Source organism: Ovis canadensis, chromosome 1, assembly GCF_042477335.2.
Source record: "Ovis canadensis isolate MfBH-ARS-UI-01 breed Bighorn chromosome 1, ARS-UI_OviCan_v2, whole genome shotgun sequence".
Taxonomy (NCBI): domain Eukaryota; kingdom Metazoa; phylum Chordata; class Mammalia; order Artiodactyla; family Bovidae; genus Ovis; species Ovis canadensis.
In genome coordinates this window covers 46,726,299-46,742,430 of record NC_091245.1, presented here as the reverse complement: position 1 = coordinate 46,742,430, position 16,132 = coordinate 46,726,299, and the positions used below count along the sequence as shown (strand labels likewise).

Genomic DNA, 16,132 nt, shown 5'->3' with positions numbered 1-16,132 from the left:
TGTGCCTTTTAATCCAGCTAATGAGTGAAGCTATATGCTGTTTCAAGTAGATAAAAACTTTATATTTTGATACTTACATGAAGATCTAAGTATTATAATGTAGGCTCATAAATTCTCTATGCCTTCCATTTGTGATTAAAAAACTTGTTTAAAAATTGGACTATAAAATGGTTACCTTAAATGGCCACTTAAAAGGCTCAATATACCCTGCCACCACTATGGTTTCAAAAGAATATAGTCTTAAAAGAAAATTCCCTGAAGGCAATTTGCCTCTCTGTAGACTAGACATTCATGTATACAAAATTATGAAGCTTCATTAAGAGGGAGGCACAAAGCTGATGCTCTGATAATATCTTGAGTATAGCTACACACGGTCTGGAAATGGAACACGTCAGAGAAGCTGAAAAACTATTCAGTTTCTTTCTCCTGCTTAGAACTGGTATTGAGCCCCACTCACACAAAAAAATGTTTTTATAGTGTTATTCATGCACAGCTTATCATTCACATCTTGAGGGAAGGGTGGTGAATAACAAGTGTTTTACTAAAGCTTCTCCCTAGTTTCCACTTAGCCTACAGCAGACAGAGCTTGTTTCAAGGCCACAAAGCAATGAGTAAAGAAAATACTAAAGGGGTGCTTCCTTTTGTTCATTCTTAGTATTTTATTTGCCAACATGGTTTCCCTGGTGGCTCAGATGGTCAAGAATCTTCTGCAATGCAGAAGACCTGGTCAAGAGATCTGGAAAAGAGAACGGCTACCCATTGCAGTACTCTTGCCTGAATTCCATGGACAGGAACCTGGTGGGCTACAGTCCATGGGGAGGAAGAGTCGGACACAACTGAGTGACCCACACACAACATGGTTGACAGTTAAGAATCTAGGTGAATTACAAGTTCTGTTTGTAGTATGCTAACCTTTACTATTGAGCTGAATTACTGATTAGTACTGTTAGCTCCAGCAAAAGGTTATCTTCCAAAATACCTAAATTTGGGACCTTTAAAAGACAACTGACAGTGAAACTTTGATATGTGACTTAACTACCTGTGATGATCTTTAATTGGAGGGTAATTACTTCCCAATAATGTGGTTAATGCCATTAGGCGATACCTGTGACGATTTTTAAAAATTGTTATAGCTCATCTTAGAATAGTACTTCTGGCTATGGCACGTATGGTACATAGACTTTTAGCTGTTTTGAGTTCATTCTTGTGGGTTCCAGCTTGTAGTTTCAATTTAACCTCAACCCCTCCAACCAGCCTGCTCTTCTTGACTCCTGTGGGCTTGAGTCTCTAGCATCAGATGCATAGTATAGACAATTTTGAGACCATTAAGACAGCTCCCACAATTAAGGTCAAATCTCTAACAAACCTTTGAGTCACTCTGCTTCCTGGATTGAATGCTGAATAAGAAGAGCAAAACTATATGATGCTGACCTGACGCTTGTCTCCCAAAACCTGGTATTTAACACCTACTGTAAATTTTAAGGATATTCTTATGGATATCCCCACTGGTAAAGAATTAGCATTGTTCACACGTGAGTTATTTTGCTGAAGAATGTCTGAATGAATTTTAGGTAATCTTTGATACTAAAGTAGGAACAAAAATAGAACACTCAGAATCAACAACTTAGTAGTCTCATTTAAAAACTACCTCTGTAACACATATTCTGAAAGTACCAATAGCATCTCCATTACATCCATATGTAAATATACTTCAGTATATACTACATATACTTGATTAGAGAAGTATTTTCGATAGGAGATGCATTAGCTAGACTTGAGACAGAAGGAAAAGAATGTTAATCTTAATGCCAGCACAGAAGACTTCAAACAGCACAGACCACTTAATCAGGTGCCAAGTGAAGAAAGTGGTACTGCTCTATCAGAGGAAAAGCTGGCTTATGCAGCCTATATGGTAACGAGTAGAACCTGTTTTAAGATGCAGCTCCAAGGTAAATGTAAAACTAGTTCTCACTGTGCCCGCTGAGTTTTTCTTCCCCTTAAATGACTATAGTTTTTTCTACCTTCCACATAGAAATCACTACCAGGAAGCTTATTATCCAAAATCTGTATTTACAAAAACATAAAGGGCAACATAGCCATCACTGTAAGAAATTTATCCTTGTGCTTTTGCTAAACCATTTTCCCAAACTAAAATTTTCTATAGCTTTGAAAAGCACCATAATTAAATAGTAGGTACCACTTACTGACCCGGTGTACAGGGCTACACTTTTAACTACTTTACAAGGTAAATATTACTCCTCATTTTACAAACAGAAAAATGAGTAAGACAGACATGTCTCCCCAGCTGTAACTGAAGCCAAAATTCATGACTGGACCCTTACATGGCCACTATCTTCATTCACTCTTGAAGAATTTAAGCAAATAAATAGCACAAACATTTTTCTAACAAAACCACTTTTATTTTTAAATCATTTTTACTATCAAATACAGAACAAAACTCAGTGTGGAGGCAGTGTTCACTTGATTTCAACTCATCTGTATTAAAGGCTCATGTAACCTGCAACTCTACCTTTGTGCATAAATGTTCACTGAAAAATAACCTAAATACAGACTCCCTTCGATAGTATCTTATGTCAGTAGCACTATTTAAGGCCAAAAATTTCTTAATCCCTTTTGAGAAATTAGCGTACTTTGTATTCAGACTAAAAGGGAATAGAATGAGTAAAATTAGGCTTAACCAAGTGAAACTGCCAATATTTTACTTGTTTCTGACTTACAAAAGACAATATTATATGGTTCAACCTTTTAGATTTTTTTCTACTAAATTTTTTTAACTTTAAAGAAATGTCATTTGCATTCAACTTTGTGTTTAAAAATGCAGTGATTATTCGGACCATTACTACAATGTCTTACTATAGACAAAATTCCTTTCCATAAAATCTTTAAAAAGTTACTACAAACTGTAAAAACAATGGTGCTTTTCTATACGGCATTTCAATTTTAAAAGATTAAAAAAAAAAAAATCATACTCCAACTTGGATAAAAGCTACAATTCCAAGTCTCACTTTCCCCTTAATCCCGGCCACTCAAACACTACTCATTTCATAAATGAATAAATATACTATTTAGTACTGTACAGTAGATACATACCATTGAGTTTCTATACTATTCCAGAAAAGTTATGTTTATATTCACCAAAAATATAAATTTACTAAATATAGGTGGGATCATTTGTTTATCCTAAAGTTCATTGCTTGACTCAACGCAAATCCTACACCCAAAATATAAGAAATAAAATTACACTTAAAAAGACTGTTTTAGAAATTAAACTAATTTTGACAATTCTGATGGCAACTAATCACTACCGATGGATTTCATTTTACTGCTATATTAAAATATGTGGTCTGCAAGGAGAACGAACTTGATTTGTAAAATGAGTGAGGTAAATGCCATACATTCAACAATGTAAATAAATACAAATACGTTTTTACAGAACATAAACATAAGTTTAAGGGTTTTATTATCAAAGTCATGTAAAACAATTTCAGAAACTGTACATCAACATGGCACAGACTGTAGCCTACTTTTGTTTTTACTGCACAAAAGTAAAGCTTGGAAACTCCTGTAAGAAAACAGTTGCCTAACTACTTTGCATTTAACATGGAATCACTGTGTGCATAAAATTACTACTGCAGTAACAGTAACACAAAATTTATTGGTTTTATACAACTTGAGATCAAATAAAAAGTACATTATCAAGTAGATTTGTCTTATTTTTAAAAGCATATGAAGGTCAATTTAAAATGCACTATCCCCCTTTTCCAACAATGAGATTAAAACAAATTAATAAAAGTGTGGAAAACAAACTCAGGACAAAAGCTAACTTTCTTTTACGGATGGACTTCAGGATAGGCAAACAGCTGTCACTGATGTAGATGTGGAATAAATTATTTTAGGAAAAAAAATTCCCAAACACCTTATGAAAAAGTATACAACTCTACTTCAAAATATGCTATTTACTTACTGCCAAAGACAGTCATTTGAAATCTTGTTTCTGTAATTAAAGCCTAATTATAGCCATCAAAAAAGGTTAGTGCATATATAACCTTTCAAAGTTAAACAAAAGCCACAAAAATTTAGCCACAAGGCTCAAAGGATTATCTATTTCAAATGCTCATTTCCAGATGTAACTATAAGGAGGTTAATTTGTCATGTCAACAAACGACCATAAGTAGATCCATCATGTTGAAGGATTTTAATGACATTTAGGATATTCCTGCCACAATAAACATGCAATCAGTGCATTCCCTACATGGCTCTATTACGGCAATGAATCAAATTCTAGAAATACTATAAGTGAACTTACTTAATAAAGGAGATCATACAACATAAACAATCCATGCCTGCTGTAGATGCATGCAGCTTTTCATTTTTGTTATGAAGCAGCACCAGGATAGTAAAACTGCTTGGTTACTCAATCAGATTTCACCCTGTCACGAATTGGTTACCCCTGTATCATTTTCCTAAAAGCTTTTGGATGTAAATAACTAATATCAACATCAGGAGCTTTATAACCATTTATGACTCAGAGCTGTATACATCTAGGTTTGAGATGAACAAATACAGCATTAAGAAATCACACAGGAATGACACTGATGCATGTACACAGTTAGATTCCCACAGAGGCATGGTTCAGTCACTCATATCCATGTCTTCTTCATGATGATCATCCCCATTCACTTTAGATTCTCTTAGTGAATCACCAGTTCCCTTTTCCACAGAACATTCTTTTGTTTTAGGAGAACCTGGTTCTGCTGGTTTCTTCTCCTCCTTTTTCTCCTTCTCGCTGTCATACCCCTGTTCCTCTTCATCGTAGTCCCGTGTAACCTGCTTTGCCAAGGAGAATAAGAAAAGTAAACGTCTTCACAGAAAAATTACTTCTTTAAAGTACCAACATCAACCAAAACACCAGAATATATTAGTTTGTAAACATACTTTTACATCTTTATCACTCTCTGATTTTCTTTCCCGTTCCTTTTCCTTATCTTTACTTTTCTTCTTCTTGCTTGTGGATCGCTCTCTTTCATCTCTGCTTCTTTCTTTGTCTTTATCTTTCTTCTTCTCCTTTTTATGTCTAGGATGACAGTAAAATGCTCACAAGATGCTTGAAACAAAGTGCTCAAGAATTTTTGCCATTATTTAAACAGCAATAAGTTTAAATTTGTTTTAGATGGTAAGCTTGATGTTAAGTTCACTGCTATAAGGAGATTACAGGTCTAAAATGCCTAATCATAAACAGTGTTTATTTTAACAATCTCAAGTCATGAAGAGAATGTATCAGCACATTCTTAGTATTTTAATTCCTGAGAAGGAAGAAAAATCCTAGGACAGTTTCTGAAAAACAGGATAGATCTAATAAAAGATTAATACTTACCTTCTAGGGGATGGTGAACGAGACAATTTTCTTTTGGGAGACCTAGGCTTTTTAGGAGATCTTGTACCACTTCTGCTTCTTCGTCGTCGTCTCTCTCTAGAAGAACAAATGTGCAAACTAGACTTTAAAATACAGTGTTATTCAAAAAATGCAGGCACATCATACCAGAAATGTCTACAATGGAACTCCAATAGAAACAGAAAACTCCATTTTCAAATATTGTTTGGAGCTGAAGAAGCAAATGGGTAATAAAAGTCGGCAACTTTTTGGGGGTAAACTATGTGCCTTTCCTTTAATGCCCTTAGGAAAGCCCTAATTTCTAGCAATTCTTAAAGACATGATGTCATCAAAACATCAGAAATGTTAAGCTCAAGGAAAAACTGATCAACAAAGGTGCTAATTCAAGTCTGAAGTAAATTATTATTCAAAGAACCAGCTTTAGATTCAAAGGACAGAACATGTAAAGGATTAATGTGTTGTGTTATGGAAGGCAGTTGCTAATGAAATTCAAAACTACTTCTAAATCATCAGGTAAAACAGAGAACCGAGAACTAGAGTTAATGGTGGTGGTGGTTTAGTTGCCAAGTTATGTCTGACTCTTTTGCAACCCCAAGGACTATAAACCCACCAGGCTCCTCTATCCATGGGATTTCCCAGGCAAGAATACTGATGTGGGTTGCCATTTCCTTCTCCAGGGGATCTCCCGATCCAGGGATCAAACACACCTCTCCTGAACTGCAGGCTGATTCTTTACCACTGAGCCATCAGGAAACGGGGATCAAACTGACTTCCTGTTGTCCAGCAAATCATGCCCCTAATCCAATCCCTATTTTGAGCAATTAGCTTTTTAAGATATACCTCCTTCTCTTTAAATTGACTTTTTAAAAACTCCTGCTTCTACAATACAAACAGATGGAAAGCTTTGCTGTGTTCTTGGACTGGAAGTACCAATACTGTTAAAATGACTACACCACTCAAGGTAATCTAAAGATTCAATGCAATCCATATCAAAATACCAATGGCACTTCCTGCAGAATTAGAACAATTTTAAAATTTGTATAGAAACAAAAACAACCTTGAATAGCCAAAACAATCTTGACAGAAAGAACCAAGAGCTGGAGGAATCACATTCCCTGGCCTCAGACTATATTACAAAGCTATAGTAATCAAAACAGTACGGTACAGGCACAAAAACAGACACATCAATCAATGAAACAGAGTAAGAGTCCAGAAATAAAGGCACACACTTATGGTCAGGAGGCTAGAATATACAATGGAGAAAAGACAGCCTCTTCAATAAGTGGTGCTAGAAAAACCAGCTGCGTGTAAAGGAGAGAAATTACAACATTCTTTAATACCATATCCAAAAATAAAGTAGATTAAAGACCTAAGTGTAAGACCAGATACTATAAAACTGGAGGAAAAGAAAAGTAGAACATTCTCTGACATAAATCATAGCAATTTTTTTTGGATTCATCTCCTAAAGTAAATAAAAGCAAAAACCACCAATGGGACCTAATTAGAGATTTTACACAGCAAAAGAACCATAAACAAAACAGACAACCTACAGAACTGGAGAAAATATTTTCAAACAATTTGACTGATAAGGCATTAATCCCCCAAATATACAAACAGCTCATACAGCTCAGTATCAAACAAACAAACTAATCAAAAATGGGCAGAAGATCCAAACAGGACATTTCACCAAAAAAGACATATGGATGGCCAAAATTGAAGATGCTCAACACTGCTAATTATTAAGAGAAATGCAAATCAAAACTACAATCAGTTATCTATCACCTCACAGTGGTCAGAACAGCCATCATCAAAAAGTGTACAAATAATAAATGCTGGAGAGGGTATAAACAAAAGGGAACCCTCCTACACTGCTGGTAGAAATGTAACCCCAATATTCACAGTACCATTTCCTAATAATTCTCAAGATAGAGAAGCTATGCAAGTGTTCATCAACAGAAGAAATGGATAAAGAAAATTGCTACTATTTATACAACAGAATATTTGTAAGCTATAAAAAAGAATGAAATTGTGCCATTTGCAGCAACATGGATGGACACGGAGGGCATTCAAGCAAAGTGAAATAAGTCAGACAGAGACAGACGAATACTGTAGGATATAACTTACACATGTAATCTGAATAACAAAAAAGCAGACTCAAGAGATACAGAGAGAAAACTAGTGGTTACCGCTGGGAAGAGGAAAAGGCAGGGGACATTACATGGGTAGAAGATTAAGAGACACAAACTACTAGGTGTAAAATAAGCTACTAGTTTATATTTTACAACACAAGGAATATAGCCAATATTTTATAACAACAATAAACAGCACAGTCTTTAAAAACTGTGAATTGCTGTACTGTATAGCAACTATACTTAAAAACCCACCTAATGACAAGCAACTATTAAGTTTAAAATAGACTCAAGGATGTCTTATGCAACATGGGGAATATAGTCAGTATTCTGTAATAACTATAAGGGGATAGTAAACTTTAATAAAAAACTGATTAAATGAAAAAAGTATATGATTTAGACACAAATTAAAAAAAATTAAGCCCAATATGCTTTGTCTTCATTTCAGCAGCCACATGAAGCTTCAAAGAACAAAAAACCACAAGTTGTCTGTGACCCCTGTCCTGGAAACGTTACACAGAACTTTTCCTTCATCAAATGTTTATTAAGCTTGTCAGGGCTATATACCTAACACTTTTTCATACTTCTTTGTATAACAAATATTCCATATTCCTCAGAAAAGATGGGCTTTAAAAAGTTATATTTCTGTGACCTATGATAGACTGTATGACAGGTGCAAACATGTTGGTAGGTATTCAATAGAAATGTATAGAATATGCCATAATTTAAGAATGATTCAGGATTTCTCTGGTGGTCCACTGGTTGGGAGTCTGCCTCCCAATGCAAGGAACATGGGTTCAATCCTGGTCTGGGAGAATTCCACATGCCACGGGGCAGCTGAGCCCTTGTGCCACAATGATGGAATTTGAGTTCACATGCCACCACAACTACTGAAGCCTGTGTGCCCCAGAGCCTGTGCTCTCCAAGATAAGAAGCCCACACAGAGCAACTAGAGTAGCTACTGCTTGCTGGATCCAAGAGAGCCTGTACACAGCAATTTAGACCCAATGCAGCCAAAAATGATAAAGAATGATTCAATAATTAAGCAGAGTAAGGCACTTATGAGCAATTCCATTAAGGAAAGAAACAAATAATATATGCCTCCAGTTTTTAAGGTAATAGAATACATACTGCACCTCTCATCTTTTATTCCCCTTTGCCGCCTTAGACCTATTTTGGTATTCCTTCAGCACTTATATATGGTTTCACTTTCTTTATATATACACAAAATTTTTTTTAAAAAGACAATTTTCAACACCCCGAAGAGACCCCATGTCTTTAGCTATCATACTCCAACCACTAATCTATTTTATAGATTCATCCATTCTGTCCACTTCATATGAATGAAATCATATAGTGTATGGTCTGCTGTGACTAGCTTCTGTAACATGGCATGTTTTCATATTGTACTACCATGTACACATTGTACTACCATGTACATATAGTATGTACATATTGTACTATCATGTTTTCATACTGTACTATCATTACTTTGGTTCCTTTCTACAGACGAATAATAATCTACTGTATGAGTATACAACTTTGTTTACTCGTGTTAAGCGGATATTTGGTTGATTTCTTGGATATGAATAACGCTGCCAAGAACATTCATGTATTTGTACAGACATGTTTTTGCTTCTCTTGGGCGTATCACTGGGAACAAAACTGCTGTGTTAAAGAGCTCTTAAATTTAATTTCTGTAGGAACTGCCAACCTGTTTTTCCAATGCAGCTGCACAATTTTTCTATGACTGAGTTGTTATATTCTAGGCAGAAGTCCATTATTGAAACATTTTTCTAGCACTCTGAGGGCTGTCTTTAACAGTGTTCTTTGAAACAAAAACTCCTCAGTTTTTATTATCCTCAAACTTGGCTATTTCTTTGTTACTTATGACTTTTGTCATATGTAGGGAACCACTGACAAATGCCAGGTTGTGAAGGTTAACTTACATGTTTTTTTCTAAGCGCTTTTTAGTTTTGGCTTTTACGTTTAAGTGTTTTATCCATTTTAAGGTAATTTTTATAGACAGTTTGAGCCCTTAGGTGAATTTAAATGATCAAGATTAAGAAAACAAACACTGTATAAAAATGTGTAAACAAGACAGGAAGAAAATGCAGTATGGCCAGTTCTTTCTACTATCACACGAATGCCATGTTTAAGCATGAAAAATACATTTTCTTAAAGTCTGTAACACCAAATTTTCACCATAGCAGGTTAACTACTCTAAGAATGACACAAACTTGAACTTGCCTTGCCTCTAATTATTTTATCAACAAACCATTATGTATGGAAAAAAAACTATTTTAAGTATTAACATGTAATAAAATGAATCTAATGTGATAATGCAGTATACTTTAGCCATCAAATGCTTGGGAGAAAAGAAAACTCACAAACAGTTCAAATTAGGATATGAAATGCATAGAGCAAACATAAAACCTGACTTCTGTTGAATTCCATGTTATTGTAAATGAACTCTATACCATAAAGTGTTAATTGGAAACTTATTCTTCACAGATTGCCTTTAGAAAACTTCACCATTAAAGTATGTAGTTCTGTACTGGAAAACATTTCATGTTCATAGCCTTATAAGTCTTTGCAAACAAAGTTTCAAAAATAATGCCAAGAATTCATAATGCCACCCTACCTGCTAGCACTTCTGGAACGTCTGGCTGTGCTATAACTTTTTGGTGGTGTTTTGGAACGTTTCTTTTCTTTGTCTTCTTTCTTTTTATCTCTAATAAATGAACACAATTTATTAATGTGTTAGAAGATTCAGTTAATAGAAAATATATATATATACAAATTTAAAACAAAAGTACAATGAAATGGAAGCTCATTCTTAAGATATGTTATTCTGATAAAAACTTTTATTCTTTTAAAGCACACAACTGATGTAAACATCTATCATGAATGAAGCCAACCTTCTAAGTGTGGCCCTGCTATTATATATTCTGGGCTATTCAATACTATTAGGGAAAATAATCATAATGGACTGGTACTACAAGCATACCTCAACTCTAAATGGTCCCTTAAGTGGTCCCAGTCATGTTTTTTACAAATTCATATTATACCCCTTTATCAGAAATTTTTCAAAGTACAAATCTGAAAATATTAATTCTCTGCTTATCACTTTGCAATTCATTCCCATTGACTTCAGATCAGCTGTAAACTCCCTAGTGTGAACCATAAAGCCTTTTATGTGTGATCTGTCTCAACTGTCCTGACCTCATTTCCTGGTCCTTCTACACCAACATACTCCGTATTTCAAGAATTCATGCTAACCTTGTAAGTATTCTCTACTGGAAATCATGCTCCTGAGTCCAGTCAAATCTATCAGAATTTAATACTCAAGTCACCTCTCAATAAATCTCTTCCAACATCCCTAACAATGGCCCTTCCTTGGTAATTACATTAGTTTTTCCCCTAGTATAAATAAAGTTCCTCAAGTGAAGGAATGCCTAATTGCTCTCTGTGTAAGAGATGGTTCATTAAGTAAGCTTGTTTAGCTGAATTAAGAGATGACTAGCTCTAAATATGATTAGAAGTCTCATCAGAGGCTGAGTATGCAGTAAAGCTATCACAAAATCCAAGTCCCAAGTTGAGTTATATGCTTACCAAGAATAAATTCTGGGGGGAAAAAAAAAAAATTGCTGCTTTTTGCTGTGATTCTTACTACTTTTAATCACATAATTAAATACATAAATGGGTAAAGAATAAAATATAGGGCTGTTTCTAGAAAATTAAGGCAAATATTTTATAAAGAGATAATAGTTTAAAAAATAAGTGTTACAAAATTATACTGTGTGACAGCTAAAAACGGAGGGAAAAATCTAAGTACTTTCAAGTAACAGAGTTCTTGATACTTTAAAAGTGGTTTAAACAAAAAGTGATTTTGTATCTATTATTCAAAACTAGGCCTACTAATTTCAAAGGGTTTGGCCCTGTATGAAAAATAAATTATTGAATGAATGTTTAAGTCAAAATACAATGTTAAGGTGTGGATGTTTTGGTTTTTAGCAAGTCCTCACTTTAATTCTTTACTGGCCTCCAAATTACGGGATTAGACTCTTAAGTATGGTTCAGTGTCAGGAATACAGCAATACTAATTCATACTTAAAAGCTGCTCATGATGAGATATATAAAGAAGAATTAAGAAGGCATGATTGTATGCCAAAAACTCTGGCATATCAAGAAGTTGCTGGGAACACAAAATTCTTACCAATGGTTGAATGGAAAAGACGAAATGAAAAAAGGTAGTAGAAACAGCTAAGAATTCTTACTACAGAGAAATTTTACTCACTCGTTACTAGTTTTCTACTGTACCTGTTTTTTGATGTGCTCCTTGACCTTCTACCCCTCTCTCTGGAATGAGATCTTCTCCGTCTTGGACTTTTGGATCGTCGTCTACTCCTTGACTTAGAATGTGATCGCCTTCTGGATCTGCTTCTTGACCGCCTTTTAAAGTCAGTTAATAAAAGTATTCATTATTTAACCTGAGCCTATTACTTCGGCAAAAAAAAAAAAAGCACCTACATCATAGAATAGTTGTAATTTAAGCAAAATTATAAAATCCAGCTCAGCACCTTAGTGTAGACATATAAATTAAATACTAACTTCTCTTACTGCTGTGCTACCATAGTGTTGCCATCATTCTCTAGAACAGCTGTTTCAAAACACATTAGGAGTAACATCTCATCAAATTCAGTAACTATATTTGTACATTACTTATTTTTGACCAAATCTGAAACTAAACAATCCCTCTCAATAACATGTCTATATCCCAGGAAATTTTCATGTAATACTTACCTACCTTTCTTTAAGCTCCATAAGGATAGCAGTATATATGTCTATCTTATTCACCAACTATACCGTTGAGCAACAACTACTATACTATATAATAAAAGGTACTACTAATGTATTTTGAGTGAAACACTGACCCTCTAAAATATCAGAACCATCACTTTCTTATGAAGAATTAAAAAAAAGAAATTATGGAAAACCAAAATTGATGCTGTTTGCATTAGCAAGTGTTCATCTTTTGAGAAATCTGGCTTTAAAAAAAATTAAACAATCATTTTAGCAAAACCATGCAACATATTTATCTTACCTCTAATGTATAAAAAAATGGCTATAAAAATTATGAATGCATTCTCACGTTTCCTTCTAAATTAATAATATTTTAAAAATCTAATAAGCAGAAACATTACATCTATCAGTTTACTATAAGGTCCTGAAACAGTTATTTTTCAACAGCACTGCACTGCAGTCACTTCAACATTCAGTTCATATAAGCTTTTAAAAATTAGAGAAACATAGAGATTATTATATATTTTATACAACAAAGCTAGTGGAGGTGATGGAATCCCAGCTGAGATATTTCAAATCATAAAAGATACTGCTGTTAAAGTGCTGCACTCAGTATGTGAGCAAATTTGGAAAACTCAGCAATTGTCGGTCACAGGACTGGAAAAGGTCTGTTTTCATTCCAATCCCAAAGAAGGGCAATGTCAAAAAATGTTCATAATAATGTACACCTGTGCTCATTTCACAAGTTAGCAAGGTAATGCTCACAATCCTTCAAGCCAGGCTTCAACAGTACATGAACCAAGGAATTCCAGATGTACAAGCTGGATTTAGAAAAGGCACAGGAACAAGAGATCAAATGGCCAACATCCGTAGGATCATAGAAAAAGCAAAGGAATTTCAGAAAAATTACTAATTCTGCCTCATTGACTACGTTAAAGCCTCTGATTGTATGGATCACAACAAACTGTGGAAAATTCTTAAAGAGATGGGAATACCAGATCACCTTGCTTCCTAAGAAACCTGTATGTAGGTCAAGAAGGAACAGTTAGAAATGGACATGGAACAACAGACTGGCTGAAAACTGGGTAAGTAGCATGTCAAGGCTGTATACTGTCACCCTGCTTATTTAACTTATGTGCAGAGTACTTCATGCTGGGTTAGATGACTCACAAGCTGGAATCAAGATTGCCAGAAGTATCAACAACCTCAGATTCACAGGTGATACCACCCTACCGGCAGAAAGTGAAGAGAAACTAAAAAGCCTCTTGATGAAGGTGCATGAGGAGAGTGAAAAAGCTGGCTTAAAACTCAACATTCAATAAAACGAAGATCATGGCATCTAGTATCATCATTTCATGGCAAATAGATGGGGAAAATGTGGAAACAGTGGTAGATTTTATTTTCTTGAGCTCCAAAATCACTGTGGACAGTGACTGGAGCCATGAAATTTAAGGGCGCTTGTTCCTTGGAAGAAAAGCAATGACAAACCATTGACTTTCTCTGGTGGCTCAGATGGTTAAAAGCATCTGTCTACAATGTGGGAGACCCGGGTTCGATCCCTGGGTCAGGAAGATTCCCCTGGAGAAGGAAATGGCAACCCATTCCAGTATCCTTGCCTGGAAAATCCCATGGACGGAAGGAGCCTGGTAGCCTACAGTTCATGGGGTCACAAAGAGTCGGACACGATTGAGCAACTTTACTTTCACTTTTTCAGACCGTTTTCAAAAGCAGAGACGTCACTTCACTGACAAAGGTCCGCATAGTCAAAGCTATGGTTTTTACTGTAGACATGTATGCATGTGAGAGTTGGATCATAAAGGTTAAATGTCAAAGAATTAATGCTTTTGAACTGTGGTGCTGGACAAGACTCTTAAGAGTCCCTTGGACTGCAAGGAGATCAAACTAGTCAGTCCCAAAGGAAATCAATCCTGAATATTCACTGGAAGGACTGATGCTGGAACTTCAATACTTTTGCCATCTGATGAGAAGAGCTGACTCATTGGAAAAGACCCTGAGGCTGGCAAAGATTGAGGGGAGGATGAGAAAGGGCCGACAGAAGATGAGATGAGATAGATGATTGGATGGCACCACTGACTCAATGGACAAGTGTCTGAGCAAACTCTGGGAGATAGTGAAGGACAAGGAAAGCTTGTGTGCTGCAATCCATGGGGTCACAGAGAGTTGCATACAACTGAGCAATTAAACAATTATTATTATATATTATTATTTATATATAAGTAAAAAGCATATTGAAAGTAAGAGTCATTTTATATGTCAAGATGCTTAAAATACTACAATTTATAATAACTATCTTTCTGCTATGATGTGTTTACAACAAGTGTTCCAAAGGACTTTCTCTCATGGTCATAATTAAAATTAATATTTGAAAACCTTAGCATGTAACTCCTATATACAAAAGATGTAAGTTCTCCTTTTTAAGTCTAAGTATTAAACAAAGCCATGGAAGCACTTGTCCTGCAAAGTTAGTATTCTAAGTTATAGGCACAGCTCAGACATACCGAGTTTGCTCCCAGGCCACTGCAATAAACTGGATATCATAGTAATAGTATGTCACAATGAATTTGTGGTTTCCCAGTACATTGCAAGTTATGTTTACACTGTAGTATAATCTGTGAAGTATGCAATAGCACTATGGCTAAGAAACACTGTACATACATTAAGGCAATAGGGAACTTCTAAAGGTTCAATGGAACCCTCAGATGTTCTAGATTTGGGTTTTTTGAAAGACAAAATCTTTTAAGCATGAAATGGGCTGGGATGAAGGTGGATGACACAAACACACCAGACAGAACCACCGTGTAACATTCTGCTACAGACTGAAACTTTGCGTCCTCCCAAAATTCTTAGAGGAAACCAAATACCCAACATGAGGTAGGAGCCTTTGGGGTGATCAGGTTACGAAGACCCAGCTTTCATGAATAGGATGAATGCGTTTATGAATGAAAGACATCTCAAGAAGGGGCTTCTCTGGTAGCGGGCTCAGTGGTAAAGAATCCACCTGGCAATGCAGGACACATGGGTTCCATCCCTGGTCCATGAATATTGCACATGCCATGGAGTAGCTAAGCCCATGAGCCATAACTTCTGTGCCTGCGCTCTAGAGACTGGAGCCACTGCTACTGAGCTCATGTGCCATGACTACTGAAGCCTGAGCGTCTAGAGCTTGTGCTCCATAGCAAGAAAAACCACTGCAATGAGAAGCCCACACACCATAACTACAGAGTAGCCCTACTCACCACAACTAGCTAAAAGTCTGCACAGTGATGAAAACCCAGCACACTCAAAAATAAATAAATAAAATTATTAAAATAAAAAAACTCAAGAGATACCCCACCCCTGGTCCATCCTTCTGTGTGAGAACACAGTGAAGATATAGCAAACTATGAATATAAATGAGGAAGTAGGTCCTCACCAGACAGCAAGTTTTCTGACACCTTGATCTTGAACTTCCCAGCCTCCAGAACTATGAGAAATAAATTTCTATTGTTTTCAAGCCATCCAATCTATGGTATCCTGTTATAGCAGTCAAATGGACTAAGGGACAGTCTAAGAAATGACTTAACAATGCTATGGGAGCTATAAGGTCAATTCCCCCCCGCCCCCCAGAACTGTAACAAGGTAACACTTCCTTTGCCACTTTGACATTTGCACCAATGGTGCAAAAGCATCTCCTTACTACAAATCAAGATAATGGCAACTGAACCTGCAATTTACTGTATTTTCACTGGCATTTGTAGTGAAGATTTTGTAGTGAAAATCCTGA

The 16,132-nt window shown here is 35.6% G+C and overlaps 1 protein-coding gene across 8 annotated transcripts in view; it reads right to left on the bottom strand.

Moving 5' to 3' along the window:
* Positions 1-2,398: 2,398 nt before the first annotated feature.
* SRSF11 (serine and arginine rich splicing factor 11) overlaps positions 2,399-16,132 on the bottom strand; it is a 49,801-nt gene continuing 36,067 nt past the window's right edge. For 4 of the 8 annotated variants that reach the window (XM_069565451.1, XM_069565538.1, XM_069565881.1 and 1 more), the window contains 5 exons: positions 11,866-11,997; positions 10,187-10,276; positions 5,396-5,491; positions 4,957-5,095; positions 2,399-4,851 (listed from right to left, as the gene is read on the bottom strand). In XM_069565451.1, the coding sequence (XP_069421552.1) occupies positions 4,654-4,851; positions 4,957-5,095; positions 5,396-5,491; positions 10,187-10,276; positions 11,866-11,997 (655 nt within the window). In that variant the 3' untranslated portion in view covers positions 2,399-4,653. The remainder of the gene's footprint in view (positions 4,852-4,956; positions 5,096-5,395; positions 5,492-10,186; positions 10,277-11,865; positions 11,998-16,132) is intronic. The other 4 variants (XM_069565634.1, XM_069565715.1, XM_069565799.1 and 1 more) reach the window with 1 other exon arrangement.